Consider the following 26,130-nt stretch of genomic DNA (forward strand, 5'->3'; position numbering starts at 1 on the left):
ATACACATTTTCAGCACATTTTTATGAGATTATTATTTTCAATAAAAGTTTATTTATAAAGCCAACTTAGAAAGTTATGCTAACACATCAGAGCCATGATATAGTGCATCTTCCTTAGTTTTATTTTCGTAAGTTTAGCCCTGTTTGAATGTTCTGTATAATCTCAGTAAAATGGATTAAATTGTTGCAATTTTAAGTATTTCATTATGAGCTTTTTTTCATAGGTTCTCTTTCCTTTAAATTGGCTCTTTTTTCCCCTTAAATTTGGTAAGTTAATGATACTCAGTTTTGTATTTTCTTTATAAGAATTAGAAATTGTCATAAACATAAGGAATTTTCTTCTCTGCTCATAGTTCTTTTGGGCTCTTGTGACCTTTGAGCAAGAATATTCCTGTTCTTTGTGAAACCATAATATCTATTCATCTTTTTTTAAAAAGAAGATTAGAAAAGACAATCTATTGCCATTATTAAATTTTTGAGAACCAGAGCATCTGGGTGGCTCAGTCAGTTAAGCATCCAACTCTTGGTCTCAGTTCAGGTCATGATCTCACAGATCATGAGTTCGAGCCTCGAGTTGGGCTTTGCACTGACAGCATGGAGCCTGCTTGGGATTCTGCCTCTCCCTCTCTCTGCCTGCCTCTCTCTCTCTCTCTCTCTCTCTCTCTCTCTCTCTCTCAAAAGTTTATTTATTTTGAGAGAGAGATAGAGAAAGGGGAGAGAGAGAGAATCTCAAGCAGACTGTGATATTAGTGCGAAGCCAAACATGGGGTTTAAATCCATGAACCATGAGATCATGACCTAAGTTTAAATCAGGAATTGGTCACTTAACCAACTGAGCCATCCAGGCACCCCATAAATAAACTTAAAAAAAATTTTTTTTTGATAATCTTATTGTGACATTAAAAATTGTTATGGTCTAGGCATTAGTATGATCTGGCATTATAGTATAAATACACCTGTAAGTCATAAAGTAGTGGGACTAAAAGGATTATATAGAGCATATTGCCTGCTCTTGACTCTGTTCTTTGAGTCTGATTCCAACAAGTGACTTAAAAATACTAGCTATAGCTATGGGTGTGTGTAGTAAAATGCAGGCTCTTTGCTTGATGTGAATTTAGATGTACATTTCTCATCACTTTTATTCTTTACAACCTGAGTCAAGTCCTAGAACCTGAGAACCTGATTAAAAATTAATAATTGGTCATTTAAAAAATATTTTTAGCTTTTGTTTTTTATTTCAAAATAAATACTGAATGAGGAAATTTAGAACATACTAATAAACAAAGCTAAGAAGAAGTCCCACATTCTACCCTAAGATAACTATTGCAACATTTTGTTATAGCCAGCCATATTAACTTAAAATCTCCCTTGTCTTTCCACTCAGTATTTTATGAGCTTTTTTCTTTGTTAAATAATATTTTTAATAGCTCTATACATTTTGTCACTTATGGGTATACCATCACTTAGCTTGTCCGTTTTTGGACATTTAGATTATTTCCGGTTTTTCACAATATGAATAAAAATCTGATCTCATTTGGTGGTTGATTATTTTCACTTATTCCAAAAGCAGGAAATATTAATTAGGTTCTTGTTTTCATAAGGATTATATTCTAGTATAAATGACAGTATATGTATTTATAAAACAGGAAGCATTAAGTTGGGTGATACAGGCTAGATGCCAGCAAACTTTTTCTGTAAAGGCCAGTTAGTGAATATTTTAGATTTTGCAAGTCATATGCTCTCTGTTGCAGCTACTCACCCCTGCCTTTATAGTGTGAAGGCAGCCAGAGACTGCAGTTGAGTGACCATGGCTCTGTCACATCACAGCTTTATAAAAACAGGTCAGATTTTGCTCTCAGCCCTTAGTTTTTGAACCCCAAGTATAAATTATAAGAGGTATGAGAAGAAGAAAAATCAAGACTTTCACTGGGCTTTGCAGGTGAAGTTGTATTTACATAGGACTAAATGGAGGGCTCTTCAAGCAAGGCCCAAACTTAGGAGGGAGTAAAGACTAAGGAGGATGTCTTTGCTATAAGCAAGGTTGTGGAAAATAACGGTTGATGGGAAATAAAATGGAGTGAAAGGGTAGGACCATATTAATGACCTTGCAAATGAAATTGCAGTGGTAAAGCTAGTTGGATTAAGCAGTTGATAGCCACGTTAAGTTACTGAGAAAAGTGCTATGAAGTTGGTATTTAGAAAAATTTTTATGGCAGTGATTTATAAGGTATGTTGGAAGAAGGAACAGTTTGGTGTAAAAGAAACTAATTTGGTGGTTTCTAATGAACTAATTTACCCTCCAAAAATGAAAATTTAAAAGAAAGTTCTAATTAAGTTGCAGCCTTAGAATTTTCTTATTTCTAGGTGGCACTGTTAATAAAATGTGGAACTTGGAGATCTGTTCACAGTTGGAAAACGCAGATCAAGTTGTTTCTTTACGACTAAGCCTGGTCTTCTGCAACCCTTGGTTTCAGTTTTCTCTGTGAAAAAGGGGGCTCCTGGCGGAGTGTCTCAGGGTTTGTGTGGAGGAGTCCGGAGAGTGATGTTCCAGCAGCCCTCTGCCCTCATTTCAGCCAGTTTGAAATCTGGAATCTGTGGCTAAAACTACAAATTACAAAGTAGTGGCTTTCAGACTTTTATTCACAACCTTTATTCAGACAATTTTGTAGCGGTCCTGTGTGTAAACCAGAAAAGGTGCTATAGCTCCTCAGGCTGGCTTTTTGAAAACCCATCCTGAGGGCATCTGGTGGCATCCCTGGAGCACATTTCTGAGCTTTCTCTAACCTGTCCGTCAGTAATTAATATTGCGCTACTGTGCTAGCCACTGTGCTAAATACCAGGACAATAATGGTGGGCAAGACAGAATCCAGATGTAACACAACCTGATGTACTGGTAAATAAGTACTATGCAGAAAATGAGATAGTGCTGTGCTGTGTATGTGTAGGGCGTGTTGGATGTAGCTGAGAAGTGATGTTAGAGGCTGGAATGATGAAGACGAGGCAGCCATGCTGAGATCTGAGGAAAAACCTGAAAGATCAAAGTGCAGAGATCCTGAGACCAAAGTGGTGAATGTGAGGGACAGAAAGGGTCATGTGGTGGCAGCCAGCGGAAGAGGGAAAGAGTGGAAGATGAGATTGAGCAGGAGATGGGGACAGATGATGTGAGGGAGTGATGTGATTGAGAAACATAAAAATCCCATACCCTCCTTTGACAGTTATTGAAATTAAAAATAAGTACGACTGAAACAAAATTAAAAGTAGTGGTAAAAATATTTGAGGGGGAAAAATATTATTAAAACTCTGCAAGTTTGCCTTCTGCGAACATTATAATGGGACGTAAGGCACAATGTGGGTTACTTTTATTTTTCATGATTAAACCTTCTTCGTTTATACTCTCCGTTCTGATCAGGTCATCTTGAGAACTTTTCCCTGATTTAAAAATAGTTGCCGTGTAGTAGTTGTAAAAAGTCATAAGATTGGTTTGAAATACAGGTTATGGCTTTATGTAATACATTTTTGAAACTCTTCTAGAAGGTTTACATGAATCTTAGTAAAATATATGATTATATCTTTAATTATCTTTGTATATTTAAATTATTTTCATAAGGGGTATGCTTTTTTAATAAGTATTTTTAATAAGTATTTCAATTACAAAATATAAATAAAATCTGATTTTTTTGGAAGCAGATTTTTGTCGACTTTGTACCTAACTTTTTTTAGTCAAAATTCTCATAGATCCCAATAAAGGATGAAAATAGCTTGATTAGCAGAATAAATACAGGATATTCGTTCTCTTATTGTCTTATAATTCATTTTGATTTTGGGCATATGGGTGCCTCAGTCAGTCTGACTCTTGATTTTGGCTCAGATCATGATCTCACAGTTCATGGGAATGAGCCCCACCTCAGGCTCTGCACTGAGCATGGGGCTTGCTTGGGATTCTCTCTCTCCCTCCTTCTGCCCCTCTGCTGCTCATGTGCATGCACATGTGTGCATTTACTCTCACAAAAATAACATTAAAAAAAGTAGTTCATTTGATTTATTTAAGAATAGGGAGTTTATCCTTTTCATAACACAGTTGTCACCTTAGTGTACAATGTGTGCATTGTGTTTTTGAAGTTTAGCTGCCTAGACCCATTGGTTGTTGGTGGGTCCTTGGGTACTACATGAAATAATGGAGGGATTTTTTTTCTTGTCTAGTCTATATGAAGCTCAGTCATTACACTGTTCTTTATTGGGGTGTTTTAAATATTTTCTGTTGTAACCCTTTTAGCCAAGAAAACCATGTGGGAAAGGCTGACAGCCCCTGAAGATGTATTTAGTAAATTACAACGAGAAAACATAGCCATCATTGAGAGCTACGGTGCTGCCCTCATGGAAGTGGTCTGTCGAGATGCTTGTGATGGCCATGAGATTGGAAGGGTACAGTAACTCCTGTTTAGTATAACAATTGAATAAATATTTTGACTTATTAAGGTATAAACTGAATTAACTTTGCAAATGCATGTTATATATTTAGAATTATTGTCTGCAATATATTTTAGTGAATTGTTTTTAATGTTTATTTTTTGAGAGAGAGAGAGAGAGAAAGAAAGAGAGGGGAGGGGCAGACAGAGAGGGAGTCACAGAATCCAACGCAGGCTCAAGGCTCTGAGCTGTCAGCACAGAGCCGACACGGGGCTCGAACTCAACAAACCACCAGATCATGACCTGAGCTGAGATCAGATGCTTTAACCAACTGAGCCACCCAGGCGCCCCTAATGAATTTTCTTATTTGTTATAATTTGGAATTTCTATTTTATTTATTCATCTGTTTTCTTTATTTCTGTTCAGAATCTCAGTTCAGAATTTTCCCTCAGCATAATCTTTCTGCTGATTGTGAGGTTAGCCTTACACTGGTAGAAATGCTGCTTAATAAAGATCTTTGGTTAAGAGAATACTGGGTACACAGGTTTTATACTGAATATGTCTTTCTTAGCTTTGTGGAGGGGAATTTGCATTTATAATTCTTTAAAATACTGTACCACACTGGTGATAATACAATGAGAAGATAACTTCCTGCTAATGAAGAGTTTCATAGTATTTGAATCATATACAGCTGATCCTTAAACAACACGGGTTTAAACTGTGTGGGTCCACTTACTGTGCAGATTTGTTTTGACAGATACAGTACAGAACTGTAAATGTATTTTCTCTTTTTTGAACATTTTTTTTTCTCTAGCTTACTTAATTGGAAGAATACAGTATGTAATACATATAAGATAAAAAATATGTGTTAATCAACTATTTATGTATCCACCAGGCTTCTGGTCAGCAGTAGGCTCTTAGTAATTATAAGGTTGTGGGGAGTCAAAAAGTTATACATGGATTTTCAACTGTGCTCCTAACCCCCGTGTTGTTCAGGGGTCAGACATATTTGAAGATGGTGGGAAACAGGCCTTTAAGAAATTTAAGAAATAGGATGAATATAAACTGTGTAGTAAGTTCTTAATGATGTTCAAAACAAAACATTTTAAGTGTTGTTATGCATAGAAAAAGGACTGAAGAGGAGAGAGACCAAAATGGAGTAGCAGTGTTTATCAGGCCACATATATTCTATATGCTTTTCTATGTTTTCTAGGTTTCCTGTAATGTGCATGTAATACTTCACCATTAGGGGAAAAAGCTATTTTTAACAAGTCTCTTTTCTCCTTTTATTAATAAATCAAAATTCTGTATACACAGCTTTCAAGTTTCTCAAAAATAAAAAAAAAAAAAAAACAAAATAAAATGTAATTGCAAGCTACCATTTCCCTTGTAAGAAAAGCTGTAAATATTTTCATATCAAGGGAGTTTCTGTCCTTGGTTTTGGTGGCCATCTCCATGTTTTGGGCTTTGATTTGTTCTTCAGATGCTGGCACTGGCTCTACTTGATCGGATCGTCTCTGTAGATAAACAGCAGCAGTGGCTCTTGTATCTTTCTAACAGTGGCTACTTGAAGGTGCTCGTGGACAGCTTGGTAGAAGATGACCATACTTTGCAGAGCTTATTAACGCCACAACCTCCCCTCTTAAAAGCCCTTTATACTTACGAATCCAAAATGGTAAGACTTTGTATTCATTTGAACTTAGATCAACCGCTCACTTCCTCTTAGATCAATAGATGTATTAAAGAACGTGAATGTGGCCGACATTTTTAGTATTTCTGTCATGTAAGCTATAATCATTTCAAAGAGTTTTAAATTTGGAACATGTGTTAGAAATGTAGCTTCGAAGCATGCCAAAGATGAGTTGAAGTGATCCCGAGAGGGTTAGCCGGGTAATGGAACTGCTTGCTCCTCATTCAGGTTGCTGATGATGGGGAATAATGGGACGCTGAGTGCTCTGAGGAGAGCAGTAAGCAAAATTGTCTCTTCGCCACAGAATTCAGACTGTATTAGCTGCCTGTGGAACATTCCAACGTAGCTGTGCTGGTTCTGGTTTAAACACGAGATTTTCAATACCATATATAATGCATCATTTCCTTTCCTTCAGATTTGTTGAGAATACTACAGAGTCACAATAATGGAAGCACTAAAGTCTTAGACCCGTTATTAACTCCCCCCTCGTTTCTTTGTTCAACAAGTGTTTATTAAATACCTGTTATATGCCAGGTGTGGCAGTAGGTGCTAGAGATACAGCTATGAGCAAAACCATCTCCCCCCCCCCCCCCATATGCCCACATGACGATAAGTAAAACTACAGTTGAGTTGAATACTGTTTCTTGCAAGGCACTGTGCTGTGCCACCTCAGATATGCTGTGTTTAATCCTCGGAGAATCCCGTGTATCATGTGCCCCGCAGAGCTAGCTCGGAATTTCTCTTCAGTATGATGAGAGATCAGAACTATGCTGTGAGAGAGTCTCATTTTGATCTGAGGCCCTTGGATATGATTTCTGTATTGATGCTTTTCCTTTTGTAACTCCTTAGGCATTTCTTACAAGAGTGGCCAAGATACAGCAGGGCGCTTTAGAGCTGCTGAGGTCTGGGGTGATAGTGCGACTGGCGCAGTGCCAGGTCTATGACATGCGCCCAGAGATGGACCCGCAGGGGTAAGTGTCCGTATACGCCGGTATTGTTTCTGTACTGTTCCTTCATTGTAAAGGATTAGTGAGGAAAAAGAAGTTCCAAACGAAATCTTCGCCGTTGGTTTATCATTCTGTTTGAGCAGTACTCTTTCACCTTGATAACTTAAATTTTGGTCCTACATCCCTGCCTTTTACTAGTAAATGGAAGTTGCTAATAAGGGTAAGAGTAGGAGGGACCTAATGCTTTCCATTTGAGAGCAGTAATAGGGAAATAGGAGAGCATTTTGTTAGTAAATGGTTTTCTTCCCAACTTTAGTGTTCTGTTCAATAGAATATATATTTTTAGTTATACTGGTCCTTTAAAGTATTATAGTGAAATTATAATTTGTTGTGGATTTCTTATTCCTGATGACTTGAATAGTATTTTATATTTTTCTTTTTGTAGCGTTTTGCCACCTGCTTGTACATTTGAAAGCTTTTAGTCAAATTATTTTAAGTTTCAAGCTTCTTAACAGATTTCTTGGTTCAGTTTGAATATGGGTTTTGGGTTTTTTTGTTTTTGTTTTTGTTCTTCATTTTTGTCTACTGGCTGCAGCATTGTTAGCCTATCCTCTTGGAAGTAAATAACACTGTTTTACTAATTTTCTTCATAAGCCCATTGCCAAATTGAATATTTGAGTTTTTCTAGGATTAACTATAGAACTGTTTTACCTCCAGAAAAGAAATGTAGGGTTTTTTTTGTTGTTTTGTTTTCTGAAGTTTTAAACATGACAGCTATTATTTCGCCTTAGGTAAAGAGGATTGAGTTAATTACATTCCTTGGGTCTTGGCATATAATCACTTGTGTGTGCAAAGCTTTTCTCTTATTTATTTCTGTGTTTTGTGTCCATTCTCTTCATTCGGCAACCATTTTCTTTTGTCTAAAAATTTAAATATTTATAATGAATAATATTTTATTAGTACCTAATCTTAAAAGTTCAGTGATATTAGGGGCACCTGGGTGGCTCAGTCGGTTAAGCATCTGACTTCAGCTCAGGTCATGATCACATGGTTCATGAGTTTGAGCCCCCATCCGAGTCTGGAGCCTACTTCAGATTGTGTGTGTGTGTGTGTGTGTGTGTGTGTGTGTCTCTCTCGCTTGCTCGCTCTTGCTCTCGCTCTCGCTCTCCCTCTCCTTCTCCCTCTCCTTCCCCCTCTCCTTCCCCTTGCTCATGCTCTGTCTCTCCTTCAAAATGAATAAACATTAAAAAAAATTTTTTTTTAAGTGATTTTACAACTTCGTTTTAACTTTTTAAAGTCTTGATTTTTTAAATCTAATGGGCAAAGTAGATTCATTTTTGGCTGTGGGTATAGGAGGGGGAAACTTGGGGGAAAATAACTTGTTTTTATTTGTTTCTTGCTTATAGTTTCTATGGCCCAAGGGAGCTTTCAGAGTAGAATAAATATGTTTAGGAAATTCCAAGCATTGTCTTCAAATTATGCAGATTTTCTTTACTGAGTTTTTTCATAATTGAAATAACTCCGTTTTTACTGTCTATATGAGATGGAGAATTCTCATTAGTAGCTTCGCATCTTAATCAGGCACCTGTGATTGTTTGCCCTGGAGATGGGCAGGAACTGTTAGCGTCCCTTAACTCTCGGACTGTCGCTCTCTCCTTGTTGGGTGGAAATGAATGAAGCATGTTTGGCATGAGAGACCCGCCAGTTTTCATCCCTGCCCCCGTGGACCGCTACCGGCAGATTCTGCTCCCGGCTCTCCGCTTGTGCCAGGTCATCCTCACGTCCAGCACGGCCCAGCACTTGCAGGCAGCAGGCCAGGTAAGAAGAGTCATTGGCCTGGAGGTCGTCTGGTGCAGGGGCTGCGTTTTAGAGTTGCAGAAACCCTAGGCATAGACAGCGTCCATGGGTTTACCGTCCGCTGTGGCAGACCCGGGCACTGATAGCCAGCCCCCTGGTACCTTGCGTGAACTTCACTGGCCCATTCTTACATATACTCTTATTTGAATGAAACCCCACAGTGAAGAATGGAATAGTGAGATGGAAAGCAAGAGCTCGAAACGTGTTCTTCTGTAAAGGGAAGTGGTTATGATGATAGGAATAAGCTGCTTCTAAAATGTGGTTTAACCAGGGATTTAGCGAGAGGCCATACACTGTGTTAGGGCTTGCAGAAAGTATAAAGGATAGATGATTTAATTTTTATTTAAATTTTTAAATTTAATTGTGATATTTAGAGAACGAAGTAATTGAAGTAAGTGAATTTTCTAACTAAATTTTTTTTCATTGAGCACCAGAAATTCGTTTTATTTTCCTCTCTTTTCAGTTGAAACCTTCAAAAAAAGAAATCTTTGTCTCTTTAAACTAATAATACAATATATAATCTAGCCATTCACCGATTAGACTTATCATTATGACTCTGGAGTCTTTATTGTTTTGCCCTATTATTGCAACACCCTCCAGAACTGTGTCCCAATACCTCATGGTAATGTTATGTGCTTTCCCTGTCTTCAGTCTCCAGGCTTATGTCACCAGGGTAGAATGCTGCTGTTTCTAACATAGCACCATGTTTTGTTTTGTTTTGTTTATGTATTTTTTAAAATTTTTTAAGTTTATTTATTTCGAGAGAGTGTGCTTGTGTGCACACACGTGAGTGCGCCCCTGAGTGGGGGAGGGGCAGAAAGAAAAGGAGAGAGAGAGAATCCCAAGCATGCTCCACGTTGTCAGTGCAGAGCCTGGTGCGGGTCTCAAACCCAAGAACCATGAGATCATTACCTGAGCCGAAGGTGGGCACTTAACAGACTGAGCCACCTAGGCACCAGTTTTTTCTTTCTTCCCTTTTTTTAAGAGAGAGAGCACGTGAGTCGGGGAGGGGCAGAGGGGGTGAGAGAGAGAGAATCCTAAGCAGTCTCCATGCTCAGTGTGCAGCCCGATGTGAGACTTGATCCCACAACCCCGGGATCATGACCTGAGCTAATATCAAGGGTCGGACACTCAACCGACTGAGCCACCCAGGCACCTCGACATCTTGTTTTATACTGCGTTAGTACATCTTACCCCTTTCATATGTGGCCTTTGGGTCAGTTCTTTAAAACTCAGAGACTTCCCCTGTCTTCTCTTTTATTGAGATTAAGATTTCTTTTTATTCCAAGTGGGACATTGTGATGATATAAGATTCTCTGATGCCACTCTTGTACTGGCTCTCGCAGAATCCCCCAAGGAGCTTGTTTTAAAAACAGATTACGGAGCACCACATCCAGCAGTTACGGGCTAAGGCCAGGAATCTGAATTAAAACCTCAAAAGGGACACAGTTGCTGAGTGATTCAGATGTTTGGCTTGTTTTGGCATAGAGGCTCAGCCTTCAAGGCGTTCAGTCAAGTTGAGGAGACATCCCATCCTGTGTGAAACTGAGTCCATGATGGTATGCTGGAAAATGCCAGTGTGGAAGGGCGCAGTTTAGAGGGCAGGGTTTTTCTCTCGTTTGTATTTACCATATCAAAAGGAGAATTTAACAAAAGCTTTTATGTGATTGTCCCCATGTCAGGCCAATCAGATTTTTATAGAGCAACTTAAATTCAGTAAGTCATTTTTATATACATTTATTTTAAACTCCTGTTCTAGTTCCACTTGGACAAAAATAAAAGAAACTGAGAGTTAAGTAACAGTATTCATACAGTAGTTCTGAGTTATACTTTTCAACCGTAGCCTCTAAATACAGTAATTTCTAAACTTTGAAATGATCTTTCTTGTGAATTTTAGGTAAATATTTGCTTCTTGAAGAAATAAGCCACATAAATGCAAAAGACGATTCTTATATTACGTTCATTGTGATTCATGACATTGAATTTCTGGCTTCAGCGTTACTAAAAAAAGATGAATTATAAATTCATAATACAATTTTCTCCTGTTGACCTCTGTTTTTTCCATTCCGCTCCCTTCTCCTCGGCTCAGGTGTTGCAGTTTCTCATTTCGCATTCTGATACCATCCAAGCAATCCTGCGCTGCCAGGACGTGAACGCTGGGTCCCTGCAGGAACTGGCTCTACTGACAGGAATTATAAGTAAAGCAGCACTTCCTGGTGAGTCGATTATGTTGGATGGACTTTGAAATTCTTTACGGACTGACGTACGCTTAATACAATGAGGTTCTTACGGCTTTGCAATACGTAGGACTTGCTTGAAATTGGTCCTAACCGTTAACTGCTTTTTTTTTTAATTAGTAAGTTTTTATTTATAAGAGTGATATATGTCATACAAAAATTCAGAGTTCAAGAAAATAATGACTACTCAAAACCTCACTGCCTAGAATTTACCAAGTGTTTTTTTAGTATATGTGCTGCTGAAGCGAGCCTTTCAAATGTTTTATATGTATGTATACGAGACAGGGACGGAGGCACACAGAGATAACTTACGAGAATGACATTATTTTTCACGTGCATTGTTAGAAAACTATTTAATTTTACATGAGTTCAACAGATTAAGAAATTAATTGAAGAGAGGAACACCTGGGTGGCTCAGTTGGCTAAGCATCTGACTCTTGATCTTGACTCAGGTCGTGATCTCGTGGTTCATGAGATTGAGCCCCATTTCAGGCCCTGTGCCGACAGTGCAGTCTGCTTGGGATTCTCTCTCTCCTTCTTTCTCTGTCCCTCCCCCTATCTCTCCCTCTTTCTCTCTCTTTCTCTCCTCTTCTCTCTCTCTCAAAAGAAAAAGAAATTAATTGAAAGAAAAACTGAAGACTTTGTTGAATTCCAGACAAATGTTTTTTTTTTACTACAAGATTACAAGGGCTGTTAGTTCTTAAATGATCACTGTAATGAAGAAGGAAAAAAAGATTATGAAACATTATTAAGATATTTGGTTATTTTTTTTCCTTTGAATTTCCTTACCATCTGTATATTTTAGACAGAATCAATTAACTCCTATAGTATGCAAGACTGAAATCATGAGTTCTTTTATACTTCTTTTTCCACCTTCAGATTATCTTTGCCTATATTATTTTTACTCTGTCAGGTTTTATTTACATTCAGACCTGTACCCATGAAACCTTCAGCTGTTCAGTTTTATTTGTATATTTACGTGCATTCACTGAAACACACCATTGTTTTTTTTTCCCCACAGCTTCACTGTTCTTAGTTCTTTCTTTCGATTTATCTCTTGGTATTTTTAATTTGTATTGAGGTCCTTTCCCCCAAGAAAAAGTATATTACAGTCCCTGAATTTTCTAATGTTTATCAGCATCTAAAGGTTGCCTCTTTTTCTCCTTCTCTCTCTACCCCTCCCCTGCTCATGCTCTGTCTGTCTCTCTCTCTCTCTCAAAAAATAAATAAACATTAAAAAAATGTTAAAAAAAAAAGGGGAAGCACCTGGGTGGCTCAGTTGGTTAAGTGTCCGACTTCAGCTCAGGTCATGATTTCACAGCTCATGGGTTCGAGCCCCATGTCAGGCTCTGTGCTGACAGCTCAGAGTCTGGAGCCTGCTTCAGATTCTGTGTCTCCCTCTCTCTCTGCCCCTCCCTTGCTCATGCTCTGTCGCTGTCTCTCTCTCTCTCTCTCTCTCTCTCTCTCTCAAAAATAAATAAACATTAAAAAAAATTTAAAAAAAATACAGGTTGCCTCTTTTCGTGAAAGATGGCATGGCTGATTATGATTCTTTCCCTCAGAACTTATAATATTAATGATAACAGCTTGCATTTATTAAGCATAATGTGCCAAGTACTATTTCTTTAAACACTTAGCATATTTATTTAATTCTCACAAGGGTCTTATGAGGTAGAACTGTTTTCCACATTTTACAGATGAGAAAACTGAGGCACAGAGAGGTTACCTTGTCCAAAGTCACATAGATAATACTGCTGGTGTAGTTTCCCAGCCAATATGGCTTCTGAGCCTGTGCAGTTAACTAGTAGGCTACACTATCTCCACTATGTTGCTATGTTGCTATGTTGCTATGGAGAAGGCTGAGGCCAGCCCAGGATTCTACCCCACCACCGGTATGTTTTCCTCTCTGAGGGGTGTCAGTGTTTGAGCCCGTGGTATTGGGAGAGGGAGCGGGTTTGGCTGGGCAGAGTGCTTAGGCCTGTGCTTATTCTGAGGAGAGCCCAGCTTCCACTCTGCCCAGTCACGGTGTGTCCCAGTGCCGTGCGCTTGTCGTGCTCATTCCCCACTCATGCCAGTGTCTTTCAATGATACCAAGTCAGGCCGTCCTTCCTGCCTCTGCTGAGGTCCCACAGTGCTTTGTAGTGGTTCTCCTAACCGTTTTCCCCTTGGTTTCCCCAGGGCCTTACCTAAGTACTGTAAAAGGCTTCTCTGCAAATTGAAGAGGTTCATGAGAATTTGCAAATGTTTTTGGTTTAATCTTCTTTTTTTTTGACATTGCTTCTGAGGAGTGGAATAAAGGTCATGGGCTGAATCGTGCTGCTTACTTCAGAATTTTCTCTAGTTTTTTTTCTTTGCCATCACCATTTTTTGCTATTTATGGCATAATTCTTCCCCCACCCCCTTGTGCTGAATTTTGTTCATTTTGTAGGTTGATGACAGGAGGGACATTCTATGATGCTCCTTCATTCTGCCATCTTAGCCTAGAAGTGCTGAGTTAGGTATCGAGAGAATTTACCTTTTATCAAATCCTCTCTGACAAGGTGGTTTTATTCATGAAGTCTTCTGTCAGTAACTTTTTTAAATGCCTAAATTTTCTATATTTTGCTAATAGCATCATTTGACCCTGTCATCGTATTAAGATTGTATTAAGAAAAGCACTTTATTTTATCTTATTAATGTTTTTTTGTTTGTTTATTGAGAGTGAGAGAGGGAGGGAGCAAGTACAAGCAGAGAGGGGCAGAGAGACAGGGAGAGAGAGAATCCCGAACCGGCTCCTTCCAGTTAGCGCAGAGCCCAAAACAGGACCTGATCGCATGACCATGAGATCATGACCCGAGTTGAAATCAGGAGTTGGATGACCGACCACCTGAGCCACCCAGGTGCCCCAGCAGTTTCACAGGCTCGTGAAAAAAAAGAAAAGTAAAAGTGGTGCAGCGGCTGTCTAAAGTGGTTTAGGGAACAGCAACCAGCAGTTCTCGTTCTCTAAAGGGAATTAGGTATCAACTTAGCTTATTTTTTTGAGAAGTTTCTATGCATATGGCGTCAAATTGTCCCCTCCCTACACAAGTGAAATCAGATGATACGCACTGCTACGTAAGTAACTTCTTTTTTCCAGTTTGTCTTGGAGATCTTTTCCCTCACCACATAGAGCTCCTACCTCATTCTTTTAAATTGGGTATCATTTTCCAGTTGCGAGAGTTAACCAGGTCTTTGTTCTTTAACCAGACACCTGTAACATGTTTACTGTTTCCAAGCTTTTTAAAAAATTTCCAACAGTGTTGCATTTAATAACTGTGTATGTATGTCTGTGTGTGTGTGTCTATGTGTATATATAGGCATTTTGTAGATTTGAGCTGGTAGGCTTGATAAATGCCTGGCAGTCGTTGGCCAGAAAATAAAAACACTTAAATTTTTCTTCTGAAGATAATGACAAACACCCTCCCAAAAGTTTCAGACAAACTTGTAACAGTTTTCACTCCTATCAGCCCCACTCTGCACAGTTTAGCCTTTGAGGACATACTGTTTTGTGTTCTCCTGTAATTTTACTATATATTTTTTTTATCTTAAATTCTCACATTAAATTTTAAGCCCATTTATAACTGTGTCCCCCATATTGCCTAGCCTCATACCGGTTATGTCATACCTCCTCAAATACTGACCAAAAGGTTAATTTTTTTTCTATGACCCACAAATATTCTGGAAAGTGTTTTGGAGTTGAGACCAATGTAAATGGTACACCTAGTACTCATTTGGCACTTAGCAGAAGCATCTTACAGAAACTGAGAGCGTCTTACAGAAATTGGTAGTCTTTTTTTTTTTTTTTTAAGATTCTGGTTTTTTTTTTTTGTTTTGTTTTAAACGTTTTATTTATTTTTGAGACGGAGAGAGACAGAGCATGAATGGGGCAGGGGCAGAGAGAGAGGGAGACACAGAATCAGAAGCAGGCTCCAGGCTCTGAGCCGTCAGCCCAGAGCCCGACGCGGGGCTCGAACTCACAGACTGCGAGATCGTGACCTGAGCTGAAGTCGGACGCTTAACCAACTGAGCCACCCAGGCGCCCCAAAGATTCTGTTTTTAAGTAATCTCTACACCCAACATGGGGCTTGAACTTACAACCCTGAGATCAAGAGTTGCATCTTCCACTGACTGAGCCAGTCAGTTGCCTCCCAAGTAGTCTTTTAAAGAGAGGCAGCAGGTGGAAAAAAGGAACTGGGGAATAGCAATACATGTTGCAGAAATCAGGAAACTTGAGAACAGAGAGGAAAAGGCCCACATTTCATGGCGGTGTTAGGTACAAGGTCCAGCTTTAAGGGGTAGGATGGGAAAGAGGGTTTAAAAATACAAGCAGCAAATGTGGACAAAATATTTCAAGAATTTGATATTAACCATATGTTCGCTTATTTGGGGGTTTTATTTTTTGGAGTACAAGGGAGACCTGAACGTGTTTTCAAATAGGAAAAATCTTCTGTGGCAGGGTAGATTTGGATAAGCTGGAAAAGTGATCCTCAGAGCAAACTCCCAGAGGAGGTGGAGAAGGGAAGGGATGGGATCTAGTGGAGTAATGAGGCACAGGTGGGCCAAGCCAGCATGTGAGGTCGTGGGCTGAGAAATCCAGAAAGAGGAGGTCTTGTTACTATAAGGAGCAAAAGATAAGGTTCTGGGTTACACGCTCTAGAGCGTATGCTTGGAGGTAAGGACTGAATTAAGGAGATTGTGAAAACAAAGGGTGGCCAGGATGGGTTCAGGTGGGTCATGAGCATGAGTACAGCCATGGAGGAAAGGAAGAAACCAGCAGAGTGAGTGAGCTGCGTGTTTACCTGGAGAACCTGGAAGTAAAGGGTGTTCATCCCGGTACTGTAAGATTGATCAACTTGATTTAAGAATTCTGTAATAAGTCTAAACAGAAGTTTAATGGGAACTTTTGTGTGTACGTGCAAACTCTACTTTGCCTAAGGGGAAAAGAAAAAAAAAAAAATCAGATGATACAGTACCTAGAAGAGTTAAAAGAAAAAAGAAATACATTTCATTTTTAGTGTTTTATATCCTAAACTTTCAGCAGGAGAGAGTAATTTACTTCTGAGTTTAGAACATTTTTAACTTTTATGGTTATAAATAAAAAGATTTATCTCAAAAACTTTAAAAAGTGCCTTATGAAATCACAAATTCAGTCTAGATTTAGATTGCATTTGAGCGAACATGTAGTGGTGTGCTTATAGTCTTTGTGAAGTTGTATTTCCCAGAACTCCTTTGTGGCAAGTCTGTGTCTTTTCTTGTACATAAAGAATATAAAATGCTAGAATTGTTCTTCCTAGTTTTTAAATGTTTTTATTTTGTTGACCATAAAACTGTATTTAAAAGCATTCCAAATTTTATCAGGTATATTAAGTGAACTTGATATTGATGCAAATGAAGGATCTCTAATGGAGCTACAGGGACATATTGGAAGATTCCAGGTAACTGACTCTTACTTCTTTAAAGAGTAGTACTGTTAAGACAACAAAATAGAACAGCCCTCTTATCCATCCTCCCTATTCTGTTTCCTGGATTTGGGCAAACCCTCTCAACGGTTTTTAATCTATTATCTCTAAATAAATATGCTTATTTTTGAATTTTAGGAATCATCTATTGATTTTCCATTGAGAAGGGTGAGAACTTAAGATCCCTTTTTTCCTTTTCTTCCACCATACAGTATGGACACTTCTCACGACACCCCTCCACCCACTGCTGAAACTCAATATAATTATGAATTTGATTAGATCAGTACTTAGTGTTCTGCTGTTATTATTATGTAAATATAGTATTTGAATAAGAATGGGTGATAGGTTACTTTTGGGCACAACATTATGTTTTCCGTAGAGTGAATAATTATTTCTTTTTTTTATTTGCTTGGTTTTTATGTGTTTATTTCTAAGCTCTCTTCCAGTTGTGTGATCTCCTTTAATATATTCAAGCATATTAGATAGCTTATCAACTAGATATTTACCACAGTCTTTCTGGGAGCCTCCTGGCCTGCTTTGATCCGGACATCTTCGTTTTTGATTGGCTGCAGAGTAATTATATTTATATACTAGAATTTATATTTCATTGTTTTTGATATAGTAATTTTCTTAACCAACCAGTCCTCTTTTCATGAACTGTTTTTTCAAGTTTCCAAAAGAAAACTGCTGCTATCAGCATTTTTGGGTACAAATTTTTGAACTAGAGATTAGATAGCAATAACTGGTATCACTGGGTCCAAGGGTGCACACACAGTACATGTTGAGTCATTATCAAACAGCACTCCAGAAAGGATGGTAGTCTCACCAGCAATACCCAAAGACTCTTCTCTTCTCTTTCTTTCTTTCTTTCTTTCTTTCTTTCTTTTTTTTTTTTTTTTTTTTTGTCGTCTAACGTTTTTCATTGGTAGGGAGAAAAAGATATTTTTGATGGGTCTTTCATAAGGTGAAAGAAATGTTTTAGTGCATTTGTTTTGTCTGTAAGGGTAGCAAACGGCAGGTAATCTCTTAAAAATAGATATAACTGTTTTGGTAAAATAAACTTATATTGTAATCTTTTCGATATGTTTTGCCTTATCCAGTCTTATTATGTAAACTAACATCAGTGTACATAAGCTATTATATATCTATGTATGTCTGTATATGAATGTAGGTGTGTGTGATACCAGTTTTCAAAGTGCATGTTTTTAATGTCCATTTATTATGTGCAGAGCACTATAGACTAAGCACTATAAATACAATTCTTTGTCTCAGGTAATCCTGACAACAAGTAAGGTAGGAATCGCTATTTTCCTAAGAATGTGAGCATTGAGGCTTCTGGAAGTTAAGTAACTTGTTGTAGATCACATAGCAAGAAGTCAGGTACCTGCTATGGAAACCCACATCTCTGATTGCAATCACTAGATAGGCGTATTACCAATTTTGAAAATCTTGTCCTTCTCTTTAAGAACCTTAGGAAAAATGGTATTGTCGGGTGAAAAGTAGCAACATTTCAAGGAGAGGACATCTTCATTTTATCTGCCAAGGGTACCTGTGTGTTCTCAGCTCCTTTACAAAGTCCCCAGAGGCGGCTATAGGAGAAATAGCCTTTAAACTTGAGCATTCATAGACAACATTATCACGGACATGCTTGTTACAAACTGTCTTCTGTTTGCCATCTCATTTTGCTTCTCATTATTTATCAACTTGTGTTTATTTAATCGGTATCTACCAAGGAATTATTTGGTGTGATACAGAATATTCTCTAATGTTTACAATGTAATGGGGATTAACTGCTAAAAAAAAAAAAAAAAATGATGTTCTTTTAGTGAGTTGACTGCCAAGCAGATACATTTGCAAAAAGGTGAATTTTATTGTGCTAACTTCAGTGCCTCAGTTGGAGGTAAGAAATCAGATGCTTTAGAGAGTGATTCCACTCCCCAGTGAGTTCTTTTTTATATCCCTCAAAGAGGGGTAGCTGATTTTACACCTACTGGATTGGCTCTGAACAAAGTACCTTTCTCTTTCTTAGCGCCAGTGCTTAGGACTCCTGAGCCGCTTTGGGGGCTCTGACAGACTGCGTCAGTTTAAATTTCAAGATGATAATGTGGAGGGAGATAGAGTGAGCAAGAAAGATGAGCTTGAACTGGCCATGCAGCAGGTAAGAGGAGTGAGCGTTGTGTATCCGTTCTTGAACATCTGTGTGTTTTTTGGAAGCGTGATGAAAACAACAGATGTGAGTGGTTTTACAGATTGATTTAGAGCTTTGTTGTAATTTTACAGATTGATCACTAGCTTTGTTTTCCTTCAACTCTGGAGTTCCATGATATTGGGCATTTGGGGAACTAATATTTTTGTCACTGTTACTCTTCCATTGTAGATCTGTGCCAATGTCATGGAATATTGCCAGTCACTCCTGTTACAGAGCTCCCCCACCTTTCAGCATGCTATGTGCCTCTTCACCCCGAGCCTGTCAGAAACCATTAATAGAGATGGACCCCGGCAAGGTGAGCCGAGTCATTTCCTTCTGTATTTGAGTATTAAGTTGCTGTGATTAAGACAGGCTCTAGTTGGCTCCAGTGAGATGTAGTGTTTTCTTTATGTGTCATTAGTGGGAAAATTTGTAAATGACTTTAAGGAGCGGTAAGGAGTTGGCGTCGTTAGTCTTGTGGATAGTCTAGAGAGCTGGAGAGGACAGAGAAATTCAAGATTTTCTGAGGATAAATTTCTAAATAGAAGAGCCTTGTGGGGAGAGTGTGGTTTTGAATAGTATCTGAGACGCCAAAGAAAGGATCTAGGATTGGTGATTAAGCTAGTCGGGTGAAAAATGTGAAAATGTAACAGTTTAGATGTGAAATCATGTTAAGCTGAGTGCATGTCTAAATTGGGTCCTGTATTATAGCTCCAGGTTTCTGTACCATAGCAAATTAAAATGTAGATGCTAAGTGAGCTGACATAGCCCATGATTTCCTAATGACACAGTCGGCAAGATCTGGAATGGGAGGGCTAAGGGTTGATTGAAGTGGTTTTCCCATGGGCCACTCAGAAGCCAAAACCCATTCTGATCTCATTGGTGGTAATGGAATGGACTGCTGCTGATTTCCGGAAGCTCTTTGTGTGAGGTTTCTGAAAATCTTTTTGTCACATTTTTATCTCCTTCAAGATCTTATTTTCCCTGGAAATTACTTAATCACTTAAAATACTTAATAGAATGATGTTATGAGAAATATATTAGTTTAACAATATATAACCACTGTCTCATGTAACTGGTGCCAACAACTGACTCTATTTGTGTAACTCTATTATAAAGTGACCAGGGGGGCCCTTTTCTTCTCCCTTGAATCAAACATTTTCATACAAACTTGACCTGATCATAACATTTTCAAGTGATGGACACCTGGGTGGCTCAGTTGGTTAAGCGTCTAACTTCGGCTCAGGTCATGATCTCACAGTTCATGGGTTTGACCCCTGCATCAGGCTCTCTGCTGATAGCATGGAGACTGCTTGGGATTCTGCCTCAATCTCTCTCCCTCTCCCTCCCCCTTCCCCTCCCTCCTGCCCTCTTTCCCCCCTAGCTTGTGCGCTCTCTCTCTCTCTCTCTCTCTCAAAAACAATAAACATTAAAAAAATTTTTTTTAATATTTTTAAATGAAATTGTAGTTTTGTCATTTATTCTCCGAAAACAATCATATGCTAATAATGTATCATTAGTAATTATTAAAATTTCATTTAGCTTCTTCTCATTTTGAGCACATCTTTCCCATACTGGATCATTCTTTGATCTTTAATACTTAATGATGAACTTTATGAAGACTTATATATTGGTTTTTATTTTTCCTCAGACTTTTTATTTTTTTAATTAATTTTTATTTTTTAACGTTTATTTATTTTTGAGACAGAGAGACACAGAGCATGAACAGGGGAGGGGCAGAGAGAGAGGGAGACACAGAATCTGAAACAGGCTCCAGGCTCTGAGCTGTCAGCACAGAGCCCGACGTGGGGCTCGAACTCACGGACCGTGAGATCATGACCTGAGCCGAAGTCGGACGCTTAACCGACCAAGCCACCCAGGCACCCCTCCTCAGACTTTTTAAAGATTTAATAAGCATACATACCTTTGCCAATTGTAGACACGGCGTGGGTAGGTATGTAGTAAGTTCAAGAACATTTAGTTGTAGAGAAGTAGCTTAACCTTAGCAGTTAAGAATATAGACCGATGATGAACTGCCTAGACTTGAATCCCAATTCTCTAAGTGACTATTCATATGACTTCAGAAAAATTATTTAACCCTCTCTGTGCCTCAGTTTCCTCATCTGTAAAATGAGAGTAATAACAAGCTCCTAATTTTTAGTGTAAGGATTAAATGTGTTAATGTCTGTGAAATGCTTTAGAACAGTGTCTGGTCCTTAGCACTGCCTAAATGTTAGCTCTTATTATTTTCATTATTGCTGTTGTCATTATTGTCTATCATTTAGTATATGTACTATTACTTGTGGTCCAGGGCCCTTTCCTATAGCACTTCTACTCCCTGGACCTTGTGATCTTTCCTGCAGAATCTGCTTTCTGTAGTCAGCTCTTTTGTGAGCAGTCCCCATGAAGCTAAGTCTGGTAGCTTCTGCACACCTTAATACTTTCTAGACTTGAGCAGGTTAGCGTGTGAGAGCTCCTGATGTGTGCCAGAGTACTGTCAGCATTGGACCATTCTCTTTCTGGATGTGTTCCTGCCAGACTAGATAATGATACAGACGTTCCTGGGCACCAGAGTACCTAATTTCACCAGCAGAAGGCTCTGTATCATAGAGACTGTCACATCTTCACTGAGGACTAGAAAGGGAAACCTGGCAACTGATGTGAGTCCAGGATGTCCTGGTTGGTGGCAACATCCGCTGACAAGGAACTGTTGTCTCGCTTCCACTCTTCACGAAGACCTGTGAAATGTGACTTAGAAGCAAAGTTAAGGGAGACAGTGGAGAAGGAAGCCAATGCACATCTCCCTGCAGTATTCGTGGCAGTTAGAGCCACTGAACAAAGATTATCTCCGAATTGAACTTGAAATTACTAAGGTGTTTCTCAAGAAATTCCTCGATCAAAGGGGAAGTTGCTCCACTGCGCCAGTCCTGCCAGCTCTTCCCTTTGCAGAAAACTTTCCCGACATCCCATTGTTCCTTTGTACCTTCATCAGAAGCTAGTCAGGTAAAAGGCAGATCATTTTGTTTTCTTACCCAAAAGGACTTATGGTGCTAAGAGAGTTGTTGAAGTTTAAATTTCATTATATTATTTGAATATCTCAGTTAGTGCTCTCCTTCTCTTGGGAAGAATGACTTTGAGCTGGGAATTCAGCAACCAGAAAGATGCAGACCAGAAGTGAATCCACATAACCAGAGCTGTAGGGTAAAGCAGGAATTACTCGCCTGGGGCCAGGAAACTCCAGACTTGTGTGTGAGGCTTGCGTCTGTGTGTTCATGGCGGGGGCAGGGGGAGAAGCTGGATGCAAAGGTTTATAATTAATGGTTCTGAAAGAGGTCTTCCGCCCGATAAAGGGAAAGTTCTGTCAGTGTCCCATCGGCCAGATTTCCTTATTCTCTTCAGGTCTTCAGCTTTATGCACATATCTGATCATAGTAGCTCTTAACCCCTCCTCTGAACTGTCAGAAGTATTTAAAAGTGGTTTTGGGTTGGGGCTCCTGGGTGGCTCAGTCAGTTAAGCATCCAACTCTTGACTTTGGTTTAGGTCATGATCTCACAGTTCATGGGTTCAAGCCCCTTGCCGGGCTCTGCACTGACAGTGCGGAGCCTGCTTAGGATTCTCTCTCTCCCTCTCTCTCTCTCTCTGCCCCTACCTCACTTGCTAACTCTCTCTCTCTCTCTCTCTCTCAAAATAAATTAATAACCATTGAAAAAATTTTTTTAAAAAAGTAGTCTTGGGTTGGTTTTAATAATAGGTTACATGCCCTTCAATTCTTGGCATATCCTGTTTAAAACAGGTGATTTGAGGGGCATCTGGGTGACTCATTCAGTTAAGTGTCCAAATCTTGATTTTGGCTGGGGTCATAATCCCATGATTTGTGGAATCAAGCCCCGCATCAGGTTCTGCACCGAGAGCACAGAGTCTGCTTGGGATTCTCTCTCTCCGTCCCTTTCTGCCCCTTCCCCCCCCCAATAAATAAATAATAATTAAAAAAAAATCACAACAGGTCATTCGAGATTCATATCAAATTCTTATAAGTGGAACATCGTTTTTTATTATCAACTCTATTAGATACTCAAGCTCCAGTGATTCCATATTGGCGCCTGCCCGGTTTGGGCATTATTGTCTACCTGCTGAAACAGAGCGCTAATGATTTCTTCAGCTATTACGACAGCCATCGACGGAGTGTCAACAAACTTCAGAATGTAGAGCAACTTCCACCTGATGAGATAAAAGAGGTATGAACCTCATCATGAGCTGTGGAGATTTCTGAGAAGCCTTTGCTTTTCCTCACAAGGACCAGAATACTGGTGTCAGACTTGTGAGCAAAGATGATGTATGCAGGGAGACGAAAGGGCTTGAAGTGGTTCCTCTGTGTGGCTTGAAGAAGAGCCCCTCACCTTAGCACCACGCCTCAGAAGCAGAGTAGCACGTCACTGAAATACAGTGAAGCTGCACATGTTTAAGAACACCACCCGCCCTCCGGTAGAACGGCCGCTGGCCTTTGAAGGAGGGTTTTGGTAATTTATACTCTAAAATCTGTGCTGAGAAACTTGGGTGTCTATTGCAGATGCTTATTCAGTAGAAGTGACCCCTTAAGATGCCTCTGTGCCTTCAGCATCTTCAGTATCTGTTGAGTGAATTTTTCAGACAAACGGGATGGCAGATCACACTTGACTGCCTGCTCTCAATGAGCCAGAATCACTCGCTGATGTTTATTGCAGCCAGAGATGCTGAGTTGCCGGGCTTGCTCCCTCAGTAGCCGGACTACACCGTATCTCTTGCCCAGTGCTGGAGCTTCTTGGTGTCCTTTGGTAGCCTCGATGTTGAACCGATTTGCCATTCCTGGTTTGCACCAACTCCCCCGAAAACTCGATGTCACTCTTCAGAGTAGTCAAGCCTGCCCCTTCTTGCCACTCTTTTTAAGAACACTGAGTGTTTTCCATGTGCCAGGCCCTGAGCTACAAGTTCTGGCTCAACACATGAGCCTTTTTTCTCAGATGAGGAAATGGAGGCACTGGAAGTTTGAATAACTTACCCGAAGCCACCCAGCTAGCACGTACCGAGGCGGGAGTTATTGGTGGGGTTCAGGCGAGCCCTGGAATCGGGTGGCTTACAGCCGACAGCCCCTCTTCCTCCCATTGCAGCTCATGGGCCGTGCCGGTCCTCGCAGGGGGCCCGCAGCCTCCCAGTGAAGCGTGTGGCGCCCTCCCAGCCCGTCTGCCAAACCCAGCGTCTGGGTTGTAAATCGCATCTCTGTGCTTATGCCAAATAGAGGTGTGATGAAGGGAGTTTCTCGCCGATGAGCATATTTTTGTATCGGCTGTAGAAATCCACTGTACGTTTTCTTCAGAAGATACATGACAGCTGTCAGAGAACTTCTCCATGGCAGTGTTAAACCTACTGCTTGAAAAACCTACTGTTTCATCTCGTTTTACCTTGATGGGAAGTTGAGGGTTGGTCGGCCCATCAGCAGATTGGAAATGTCTATTTCAGGGATGAGACCTTTTCCAGAAAGCAGCACGTGAATCTTCATTTGTGAATTTAATTGGTTTGGCTCTCTGTTTTTCTATAAAGTTACTAGCTTCCTAACTAGCTTAGATAATAGCTCTTGTCTGCAAGGACATTTAAACTTCTTCAGACGTTTTTCACAGTGCTTATCGCAAGTGACCCTCTGTATAGAATTCCATGAAGTTTTGGTTACAGTTCACATCATCACTAATACTGTGTTTGTTTCTGGTTCTCAGTTGTGTCAGTCTGTGATGCCTGTTGGTGTTGAGAAAATCTCCACTGCCCAGAAATATGTCCTAGCAAGACGGCGTTTGGTGAAGTTGATCAACAATCGAGCCAAACTACTTTCCCTTTGTTCTTGTATCCTTAATGAAGTCACAGTGGGAACTGGAATGGTGACCTTAAAAGATTCTTTAAATGTAGAGACTGTTTACTGATTCTCACATTTTTTGGGCATCAAAGCCATATGGAAAAGGACATAATTATTGTTGATTTTTTCCCAGTAAATGCCCGATATATTTCCAAATTAAAGTTTTTCCTTACCTTTTAGAGTAGCTAGTAATCCTGATAATGTGTACAGTCACTCTGTGTCTGGATAGGAAGCAAGGACACTGGAGACTGTGCTGGCACAGCACACGCGCCCCCCCCTCCCCCCTCCCCCAGGCCCCACCTCATTCCTCTCAACACGTCTTGCTGCTTTCTAGGGAAACAGACCCTTGCCCCTGTCGGTTAGACTGAGGCAGTGCGTATGTCACTAAGTGGTCCTATCTCCTTTTTTCCCCTCCTCAGCAGCTGGTTTGATGAGATTGTTTTCCTTTAGTCCGAGCTCTCTTCTGTAGTTATCATAGAGACCTGCCTATTTATTCTTTGGCGCCATCTGGAGTACTACTTGTTACACTGCACGCCCACCGATTCTCAGGATTCCCTGTTTGCCTCCAGAACCTTATTTAAAAGCAGAAGACTACAAGGTAAACTTCATTCTGAAAACCTATAGATCTCAGTGCTTTGAAAACCTAGTTACATTTTTATTTATTTTTTGTTTCCAGGTTACTAAGAGTGGATTGGGCAATGGAGAGCTACTTAGTTATTAGACATGGCTATTTCTTGTGTTTTACTTCTATTCATGGGAAATTGTGTGGACAATATGAATATCTTAAGACACTGTTCTTCAGCTTCTTGCAGTTAAGGGCTGGCCAGCTCCAGAGTCCCCTGCTCACAAATAATTTTCTAGAAGAATGGATGTGGGTCAGCCTGGGCCATGATCTCTATTAAGTGAGCCTGTTTGACCAGTGAGCTTGTATTGGATCCCTTAGTGGGAAAGAAACGGAAGGAAAGCTTGCAGACCCTGACCTAGACAAGTGAAATGCTTTCCAGGGGCTTCTAGTTACTGAAAGTTGAAATAGATTTCTCAGCCTTGACCCATGTTTTCTGTGGCGCTGTGGTTCATTGTCTTCAGATTCTTCCAGGGTGTAGTAGACACATCCTGGTAAAGCTGTTTTGACTGTGTCTTTTGTCTCTAGATTCCTTCGCTTCAGAAACCAACCTGGATTTCAGAAGTGGTCTGACTGCAGTGAGCCAACATGACATAGACCAGGTAAGGTTCTAGTCTCATACCCTTGTTCTTTTCTGGAAGGACAAAGGAAGAGCCTAGTATGTTAATAAGTTTATGATTTTCAGGGCTGTGTACAAAGACCTGATTTTAATTCGTGCCTGGCCACCCAACAGCTCTGGGACTTTGAACAACCTGATTTTGAGCCTCCATTTCCTCCGTGAAGAAACGGAAATGATAATTCAGCCTCAAACAGTTTTGTCAGGATTA

General features: G+C 39.8%; 1 protein-coding gene across 2 annotated transcripts in view; it reads left to right on the forward strand.

The window, feature by feature from the left end:
- Positions 1-26,130, forward strand: part of NUP205 (nucleoporin 205) — an 85,247-nt gene that overhangs the window by 56,936 nt on the left and 2,181 nt on the right. For both annotated transcript variants that reach the window (XR_009610222.3, XM_060633216.3), the window contains exons 31-42: positions 4,274-4,422; positions 5,891-6,082; positions 6,947-7,068; positions 8,724-8,862; positions 10,991-11,117; positions 16,515-16,591; positions 18,645-18,773; positions 18,993-19,119; positions 22,872-23,038; positions 24,548-24,671; positions 25,151-25,279; positions 25,832-25,905. Coding sequence is in view for 1 of the 2 variants with exons in the window: in XM_060633216.3 (XP_060489199.1) it covers positions 4,274-4,422; positions 5,891-6,082; positions 6,947-7,068; positions 8,724-8,862; positions 10,991-11,117; positions 16,515-16,591; positions 18,645-18,773; positions 18,993-19,119; positions 22,872-23,038; positions 24,548-24,671; positions 25,151-25,279; positions 25,832-25,905 (1,556 nt within the window). In the remaining variant the exon portion in view is untranslated. The remainder of the gene's footprint in view (positions 1-4,273; positions 4,423-5,890; positions 6,083-6,946; positions 7,069-8,723; positions 8,863-10,990; positions 11,118-16,514; positions 16,592-18,644; positions 18,774-18,992; positions 19,120-22,871; positions 23,039-24,547; positions 24,672-25,150; positions 25,280-25,831; positions 25,906-26,130) is intronic.

Source organism: Panthera onca, chromosome A2 (genome assembly GCF_046562875.1).
Source record: "Panthera onca isolate mPanOnc1 chromosome A2, mPanOnc1 haplotype 2, whole genome shotgun sequence".
NCBI classification, from domain to species: Eukaryota; Metazoa; Chordata; class Mammalia; order Carnivora; family Felidae; genus Panthera; species Panthera onca.